This window comes from Beta vulgaris, chromosome 1 (assembly GCF_026745355.1).
Source record: "Beta vulgaris subsp. vulgaris cultivar EL10 chromosome 1, EL10.2, whole genome shotgun sequence".
NCBI lineage: Eukaryota > Viridiplantae > Streptophyta > Magnoliopsida > Caryophyllales > Amaranthaceae > Beta > Beta vulgaris.
Window position 1 is genome coordinate 29,168,742 of NC_079202.1, and position 9,778 is coordinate 29,178,519.

The 9,778-nt window shown below is 37.5% G+C and overlaps 1 protein-coding gene across 1 annotated transcript; it reads left to right on the forward strand.

Moving 5' to 3' along the window:
* Positions 1–7,939: 7,939 nt before the first annotated feature.
* LOC130589972 (uncharacterized) lies at positions 7,940–9,278 on the forward strand. The gene is made up of 3 exons (XM_057391663.1): positions 7,940–8,170; positions 8,271–8,793; positions 8,947–9,278. Exons 1-3 carry the CDS (start codon positions 7,940–7,942, stop codon positions 9,276–9,278), a joined length of 1,086 nt encoding a protein of 361 aa, XP_057247646.1.
* The last annotated feature ends 500 nt before the right edge of the window (positions 9,279–9,778 follow it).

Genomic DNA, 9,778 nt, shown 5'->3' on the forward strand with positions numbered 1-9,778 from the left:
GTTTTTTGCTAACATAAACAAACATCAAGCTTTTGCACGAGATTTTTGAGTATTCTTTGAAGCAAAAGTATTCTCTCTCTCAAGGATTCAAGCTTTAGCATAAACCCTAATACCACACAGATCTTAAACTACTCTCATTCTAAGCATATTAGGTTGTTTTGCTCGTGAGAGAAAAACTTGTTGTATTTGAGCATCCTGTGAGTTCAGGCTACTGGGGAAGTTGATCAGGGATCAATTTCATTTGAACCATCATAGTTGGTGGTTGAGTCGAACATCCATAGGTGGAAGTTGGGGAATCATCTTGTGCATAGGTGCATAAGTGATTGAGTGTACGTAATTCTTTTGTTCTTCTGAGTTGATTAATAAAAGAGTGAGTGAGTGGAGGACGTAGACTTATTTGAAGTCGAACCTCGTTAAATCCTTGTGTTGTTTATTCATTGCTTTTATTTCCGCTGCTAGAGAACTGTTACTTGCACTAACAATTGGTATCAGAGCCTTACAATAATCGAAAAGTTGCAACATTCGGACAAACACTTAATTCACCCCCCCCTCTTGAGTGTCTCTTGCACTTACAATTGGTATGAGAGCCTAACTTCTTGAAAGGGTAACACCTAGAGAAGGAAGAAAATGACTACTCAAGAAACGACCAGTGGACCCGGAGGATCAAGGTTGCCAAAGTTCAATGGAATCAATTATCCCTGGTGGAAAAATTACATGAGGAATCTGATCATTGGCACAGACTATGAGTGCTGGATGATCATCATGAATGGACCAAAGAAGGTGGCTAACAATTCAGATGGAATAGAGAAGAAGGAGAGTGAGTACACTACTACAGATCTGAAGACTCTGGAGAAAAATGCAAAGGCCATGTCATTACTTCAACAAGGTATTGCTGATAATGAGGTAAGCCGTATTTTAGCTTGCTCTACTGCTAAGGAAATATGGGAAACCCTAGAATTAGCCTATGAAGGCACTAGTGAAGTTAGGAGATCTAAAGTTGATATGCTTATGTCTAAATATGAAACTTTTGATATGAACCGTGACGAAAATAAAGAGTATGTTTCACTCGTTTCATGTCAATTATCATAGAACTTAAATCTCTTGGAAAGAACTTTACTAATGAAGACTTGGTGAGAAAGATATTGAGAAGTTTGACAGGTAAATGGCTGCCCAAGGTGACTGCTATTCAGGAGGCTAAGGATCTAACGACCTTGTCCATAGAATAACTTATTGGGTCATTAATGACTCATGAAATGTTGGTGGCATCAAAGGAGGAAAGCACAACCAAAAGTCGTGGGTTAGCTTTGAAGGGTGAGGAAAATGATGAAGATCTTGATGATATTGGTCTTATGGCAAAGAGGTTTGAGAGGAGTCTCAGAATGCAGTTCAAGGGGAAGTCTTGGAAGAACAAGGGCAACTTGAAGAAGACTAGTTCCAGCACTGGTTGCTTCAAATGTGGAGAAACTGGACACATGATCAAGGATTGTCCAGCCTGGATAAATGATAAAGGAGGACAGAGAGAAAAGAAAATGACTAAGAGGGCTATGCTAGCCGCCTGGGGAGATTCTGATTCAGGTGGTGAGAGCAAGGAAGATGAATCCCTAATGTGTGTGACTGCTCTGATTGGAGATATAGACCAGAAGCAGACCAGTCGAGAAAAGAGAGGACACATATGTCTCATGGCAGGAAGCAGCTCCTCCGACAAGGAATAAGTAACTATTTCTTATATGCAAGAACAAATGAGATATTGTGATAGAGATGAGTTACTGGGTTTTATTGATTCTGCTATAGAACAAGATGCTAAAGGTAATGCTGCTTATAAAGCTAACAAAAAGAAGTTGAGAGAAGTGACTCGAAACTTAGACCTAAGTGAGAGCCGGTCTGCTAAGCGTGAACTTATTTGTACAGAACTGAAAGAAAAAAATTCAGAGCTTGAAATAAGTTTGGATCAGAAGAATATTGAGCTTGAGATGCTAAGACCTCAATCAGATTTTTCAAAAACTTATTTTTATCAAAACATTGATAGAGGATTTACTAAACTCAAGGAGGCTGAAGTTGAAGGTATAAACTTCGAGTTACTCAAACAGAAAAGCTCTACTTTAGAACATTTTGCTTTAACTATGGCTCATAATTATCTGATTGATGATGTGGAAGAATTATTCAATAAGTATGTGGATTTGAAAGCTTCTTTTGCTAGCACAAGTGGTCCTAGTGTTAATGTTGAAGACTTATGTTTGGAATATGAGGGTAAGATCTGTGATCTTCAATCCGAAATATACGAACTAAGAAAAGGCAAGAACATTGCGACCATTTCTGAAACAGATCCTGATCTAGTTTCAAAACTTAAGGATGAGCTCCATAGGGCAAAGTTGGATCTTGCCATTGCTGCAGAATTTAATGAAGCTCAACTTAAGAAACTTGAAACCAAGGAACAGGATTTGAGTGATTGCTTAAGACAGATGAACAGGCTGCTCGATGCTCAGAGTACCTTAAACATTCTGACCTCACAACCTGGTAATCCTTAGAGGTTTGGATTAGGGTACTCTGGAACCAGCTCCCAACAGCCACCAAAGTTGGGAAGAGATGAGACTTGGATTTCTGAATTCAATAGAGGTAAGTACGTGTTTGCAAAGGATATGCACGTGTGTACCTACTGCGGTAAGAATGGTCATGTTGTTAATACTTGTTGGATATCAGAAGGGTCACATGATAAAACTAAGAAGACCAATGCAAAACAAATCTGGGTTAGAAAGGACAGAGTCAAACCAGTTTCCAAATATAAGGAACCCAGGAAAATTTAGGTTCCTAAAACTAAAGCTTGATTTGTTTATGCAGGTTAGAGTGACAGCAAAACCATACTGGTATTTGGACAGTGGTTGCTCAAGACACATGTCAGGAGATAAAAGTCAATTTCTCTCACTCGTAGCCTATGAAGGAGGAAGTGTCACATTTGGAGACAATAGCAAAGGTTTGATTAAAGGAGCTAAGGATGGAGAAGTTGCTGAACCAGGCTGTAACACCCCGATAATTCTCTCTTTTTAGAAAATACTTTTATAACAAATCTAGAGAATTACCCAGGCATTATCGCCCGTGTGATAACGTTTCGGCTTACTCAGAATATTGCAGCGGAAAACTTATCAAAATAAAAATCAACTTTATTAAACTTATGAAACCAAATGTCAATGTTAAAACTAAACACACCAACTTAAACTATTGTCTGAAAAGATAAACTCCTAGAAACAACTTAAATAGTAATAATGTCACAAAAGCCTCTCCATTCAATATTCCCCAATGGTATGCATCTTCGAACCTGTAATGTCAATGCTGTCTTGACTCGTCCCCAAGGATCACCAAAGGATCAATAGTAAACATGATACAAACAGACAACACGTAATCACAAGCTGAGTATACATATCAGGTATACATAGCTAACATGATACTAAAATATACTTGCAGGATAAATAATATACTAATAACAACTGCAGATGACTCTTACTGCACTAGACTCTAAACTTTATTTCTTCTTTAAATGGAATAGTAAGGGAAGAGTTGTCTATACTGAAGTAGGAGATAGGGAGCTACCACATATTCCAATTGACCTGCGATATCGAGGAACCTTTGAGCTAAAGAGGAAAGGTGATCAATCCAATCCTAGCAAAATACATATCACGGCGGACTACGTATCCCAACCCTTAGTGTCCAACTCTAGACGTGCACCAGTCTAAAGTCTATAACCTACTCTCGTTTCACTTTACGTTGCATTCATTTTAATACTTGTGTTACACCAACCAAGCACTAACACATAACTAATAATCACATAAACATCACAAAACTCCTTTTATCTTAGAATTAACAATGTTCACAACTTATCATTCAAGACTCCTTTAACTTCTTTTATTCTTTACTAACTTGCCTGTTGAACCTAGCCAACAGTAAATTGTACTTTATATAGGTATACTCATATTTACAAATAAGATCCACGGTTCTTACAAGATAAATAAATACTCATGAATCTATGTAACACATGATTCAACTTACTTACATTAATTCACTCACGAATTAATACATGAACTGAACTTATCTGCTTGCATCAAACTTCCATACAAACATACATACTCATAACTACTTCTAGTTTACATATAGCACATAGGCAAAATATCATGTAAAACAATTCCAGTAATCATATATACGAACAACATAGTCCTATACATGATACTAATAAATAAAACATCCCTAAGGCATGTTCTAAATCATAAAGACGTAAACTATGCACGTACCTTGTGTAAACGAATCGGTAGGCCACTTTTCGCTCTAAAAGTTCCTACTATGAATTCTCCGCCTAGAAAATAAAATAATAAAATAAATACTTTGAACTTAAAATTTACAGCAACTTTAAAAATGTCCGAAACCCTTTTAAACGTCTTAAAAATCGTTTTTATGCATTAAACTTTCGTTATTTTTAATCCCTAGTATAGTACAACTATTCTAGTGATCAAAAATCATTAAAAACCCTTAAAATACATACTTTCTGAAATTCCAGCACTTATAAAAATTTATAAATCTTCTGAAAATATATATAATGCATATAAAAGTCATATTCTAATCAAAACTCATATTTATACTTTAAATATAGTTTCTAGTGATTAAAAACCCTAAAAACTATATCTTTCATAATAAAAACTGAAAATAATAAATCTGAAATTATTACTTTTATACATATGAAAACCGAAAATATATTCTTCATATAAAATAATAATTTAAATCATAAACATGCTAATAACAATAAAATAATGTAAAAACTAATACTTTAATGGAATCTTAGAGAAGAAGAAAAGAAAACAACCACAACAAGGAGGAGGAAAAAGGCGCTGGAAGCTTGTGATAGCAGCAAGGGCGGCGGCAGCAAAGATCTTGGCTCAAGAAAATATTTGTGACGTTTCTTATTCAACAAGAAACGTTACTTAGCGAAGAAGAAACGATCTTTGGGAGAAATATGGAACTCACGGCACAAAGGAAGAGGAGGGAGAAAAAAATGTCGAAGGAGGAAGTGGATGGCGTGAGGTTTATAAAATAATTGTGTGGGATAAAATAATTGGGTTTTAGGATATTTACATAAAGGCTAATCCTTTTAGGTTTAGGAAAGGAGATAAGATTTAAAAGATTTGATGACTAATAAGATGATCAATTTAGGACTTTAATCATCAACAAGACTCTTTTCCTTTTTATCTTTTTAGGAGTTTCGATTCCATTAAACTTCTTTTTCATTATACATTAATATTTAAACTTTTATTAAGACATGCTTAATTAAAACATTTTCAATTTTATTAAGCTATGAAAATATTTTTAGTTGACTTTTAAAAATAGTCAACCCTTTTTAAAAGTCAAATCATTTTCCAAACTCATTTGGATTTAAATATAACTACATAAATATTTTAATATATTTATGAAAATTCTTTAAAAATGTGGGGGATTACACAGGCTCACCACACAACTCTCATAGAGACGAAGAATCTGGTCCAGCACAGAATCAGGTAGCTCAAGAGGTAAGGGAAGGAGATAGTGACTCAGATGCTCATCCACATGAAGATGATGCAGATGAGAAAGCTATGGCAACTGGTTCACCTACTCAAAACAACAATGAGACAGGGGGAACCAGTACAGGAACAGGTTCAACATTAGAAGGCACAAATGAAAACATTGATATGAACAAATCTTATAAGTACAAGTCTCTCAACCCCACAAATCTAATCATTAGTGACATTAACAGGGGGTGTAGACAAGGAATTCTACTTTGCAAAACTTTTGTGCATTCTATTCCTTCTTATCAAATGTTGAACCTACTGACTATACGGTTGCTTTAACGGATCCAGATTGGGTTTTACCCATGCAAGATGAACTCAATCAGTTTGAGAGAAATCAAGTATGACATCTTGAACCCAGGACGGAGAACATGTCTGTTACTGGAACTAAATGGGTATTCAGGAACAAATTGGATGATTCAGGAATTATAGTCAGAAACAAAGCTAGGCTAGTGGTTCAAGGGTTTAATCAACAGGAAGGAATTGATTATGATGAAAGCTTTGCTCCAGTAGTCAGGCTTGAAGCTATTAGGATATTAATTGCATTTGCTGCTCAAATGAATTTTAAACTCTTTCAAATGGACGTTAAGACAACCTTTCTTAATGGCTATTTGAAAGAAGATGTTTATGTAAAGCAGCCCCCTGGCTTTGGGGATAGTGATTTGCCAAATCATGTTTTTAAACTCGATAAAGCTCTCTATCGTCTCAAACAAGCTCCTAGAGCTTGGTATGAGAGACTTTCCAGTTTTCTGTTAGAAAATGGTTATAAGAAAGGATCAGTTGACAAGACACTATTCCTAAAAGAAAGGGGAACAGATCTGTTAGTGGTCCAAATATATGTTGATGATATTTTATTTGGAGCTACTAATCCTGATTTATGTAAAGAGTTTGCAGATTTGATGAAGAGCGAATATGAGATGAGTATGATGGGAGAGCTTGGATTCTTCCTTGGTCTTCAAATCAAGCAAACCAAAGATGGAATCATGATCCATCAACATAAATACCTCAAGGAGCTCCTGAAGAGGTATGGTCTGCAAGATAGCAAGTCCTATGAAACACATATTCCAACTTCTACAAAATTGAGCCTTGATGAGAAGGGAAAGGATGTTGAGGGTACGCTATACAGAGGTATGATTGGCTCATTGCTCTACTTAACAGCCAATAGGCCAGATATAGTGTTTTTAGTAGGGTTGTATGCGAGATTTTAAAGCAACCCTAAAGAATCTCACATAAAGGCTGTTAAAAGGATTCTTAGATATCTCAATGGTACTGTTGATTTGTATTTGTGGTATCCAAAGGGCAGCAGCATGAGCCTCATTGGATACACTGATACTGACTTTGCTGGTTTTATTGTGGACAGGAAGAGTACTTCTGGAATGGCCCACTTCTTAGGTTCTTGTCTCATTTCATGGGGATCTAAGAAACAAAATTTTGTAGCTCTATCCACAGCTGAGTCTGAGTACATTGCTGCTGCTTTGTGCTGTGCTGAACTCTTGTGGATAAAGTCACAACTAAAGGATTTTGGGGTCTGTTTCGGAAGTGTTCCGATTTTATGTGATAACACAAGTGCAATCAATATTTCGAAAAATCCTGTCCAGCATTCTAAAACCAAGCATATTGAGATTAGGCATCATTTTCTAAGGGACAATGTTGAAAAAGGTTATGTTGAGTTGGAGTTTTGTAGGTCTGAAGATCAATTAGCTGACATATTTACAAAACCTTTGAGGAGAGAAGTGCTCATCAAGCTTCGTACCTTGTTGGGTATGATTAAGATTAGACAATGAGCTCTTAGGTCTTGACTTGTCCCTTTGGCTAGTCAAATGATGTCTTTTGTGTATATATTTCTTTTTCTTTTGTATATTTTTTTTTTGGCTTTTTAGCGCTTACAAAGTTCTTATGCGATGCTGAACTGATCATCTTAGTACTTGGATACTTAAGCTTAAGTCTTAAAAAGGTAAGTTGGTACAGACCAGTTGTAGACCACTTGGGGACCAGATTCTTGAGGCGGTTATTCTCTGAATACTTGGTTTATTTTTCAAATTTCAAATTAGGAAAATAAATGAAGTGACGGTTGTAATTAAGGCAACTGTAGTTTGCGAAGAACGGATATATCCGTTTGATTTTTTTTTCTCTCTTACCATCTTATATATATTCTTGCATGTGATCATACTTTCCTTATTTTTCTCTCATTATCTTTGATCACATATTTTCCTGATTTTGTTTTCTTTAGTTGCGTACTTTCTTTCGATCAAACCCTACTTTCTTCTACTCCTTTCTTTCTCGAATTCTTGAAACACAAATTGTTCAAGTTTTCTTTTCTTGTTCTCAAGTGCTCACAACAGAGTAAATTCAGTCTCATCATGTCAAAAAGAAGGAGTTCAAGGTTGGTCGAAAAGGAGGTTGAAGAATCTCCTGAAATTGAAACGAAGCAAGCAAAGGAAGTGGTTGATCCGATTGTAGAGGAAGAGGATGAAGAAGAGGAAGAAGTTTCTCTGATACGGAGGTCTTCAAAGAAGCCAGCAACTGCAAAATCCACCACTACAAAATCAACAACACCAAAAATCACCACAAAATCTACCACCACAAAAGCGGTTACTTCAAAATCAACTGCCAAAAAAACCCAAAACCACCACTCCCAAAAAGCCAGTCACACCAAAATCAAAGGCTCTCTCACCAAAACCGGTTGAGGAGTCTAAGCCAGAGGAGTCGGAAAAGTTGGAGGAGTCAGAATCTGACAAGGAGTCGGAGCCGGTGGATATGTCTGAACCGGAGAATCAGGAGATGGAGGAAGAAGAAGTTGAGAAGGAGGAGGTTGTAATCGTTGAAAAGGCAAAGAAGGTTGTTGCCCAGAAACCGTCATCCAAAGCGGTTAAGTCTGTTGTGAAACCGATTTCCAAACCCATTCCTACTAAACCATCAATCAAAACCACCAAGACCAAAACTTCTCCCCCTACAATTGCACCCCAACCAGTGGATAAATCAAAGAAGAAAGCAGATGCTGATGTTGAGGCGGAAGTTCCTAAAAAGGAGACGGTTAAGGCTGGTGCTAGCAAGGGCCCTAGGATAAAGACGATTGCTAGGACGGGTGCTGAATCTTCAAAAGGCAAGGAGATCATGGAGCAGGAACCAGAATCAGGCCAGTTCCCTGCTGACAAAAAGAGGAAGGTGTATGTTACTGCTGTTGCTGCTGTTGAGGGTTCTAAACCCAAGAAAAGTAAGTTTATTACTCCTGCGCCTTTGTATGATTTGAGGGATAGGTCTATACTGGTTGGTTTTTCTGTTGCAAAGAGTTGGGTTAATCAGAAATTGTTGCATGAGGTTAAGGAAGCCCTAGATTTTCAGAAATGGTCTGTCTTGTTTGCCAAAGAACTTGATGTCTTTATGCCTTTCGTTGAGGAATTTTATGAACACCTGCATACTAATGACGATGGATCCTACTTTACTTTTGTTAAGGGCACTCCCATTCATTTATCTGAGAAGAGCCTGGCTGAAATTCTCAAAGTCCCATACAAGGGACTGGATGAGTACTCAAGGGAGAACTGGCCCACAGTTAAAGGCCTCACAGCAGAACAGATCCAGACCAGGTTGTTCACTGGTCCTCCTGACCCTAAGCAGGGGTATACCATTAGCCATCTAAGGGAGCCAATCATGGGGATCTTTCATACTATAGCCTCAAAGATTGTGATTCCCAGAGCATAAGGGTGCATGAGTGTTCGGTTGATGGATAGTGTTCTTATTTACTGTCTCATGGAACATATTCCAGTTAATCTCCATGCGATGATTTTGGGTCACATGATCTGATGTGTGGAAAAGGCCAAGCATGCACTGCCCTATGGAGGATGGCTGACCTTAGTGTTCACTCATTGGAAAATTTGTATGGTGGGAGACTACGGCACATGTCTCCCTTACGAATCAGATTATATGTCAGAAGGGCATGTCATATGCAGGTGGTGTTCTGAAAATGAAAAGTGCAGCAAAGGGTGCTGCTATTGGTGAAGGGACCAGTACGGAATCAGTTCAGGCTACTTATGCCTTGGTGAATCAGTTGAGTGACCAGAATCAGATGATGCAGAATATGCTGAATAGTGTTACTCAGCTCTACACTGCTCTTCAGGAATCCTACAAGAGAGTTGAGGTTCTGCTTGACAAGGCTGGTATTCAGGGTAGAGAGGATTCTAAGGAAAAGGATGAGTCATCCC

Excerpts from the sequence above, each read along its gene's own strand:
- LOC130589972 (XM_057391663.1), top strand. The coding sequence starts at position 7,940 with ATGTCAAAAAGAAGGAGTTCAAGGTTGGTCGAAAAGGAGGTTGAAGAA. Across the intron at positions 8,171-8,270 it reads AATCTACCACCACAAAAGCG|TCTAAGCCAGAGGAGTCGGA; the intron begins GTTACTTCAAAA and ends CCGGTTGAGGAG. Across the intron at positions 8,794-8,946 it reads GGGTTCTAAACCCAAGAAAA|AACTTGATGTCTTTATGCCT; the intron begins GTAAGTTTATTA and ends TGTTTGCCAAAG.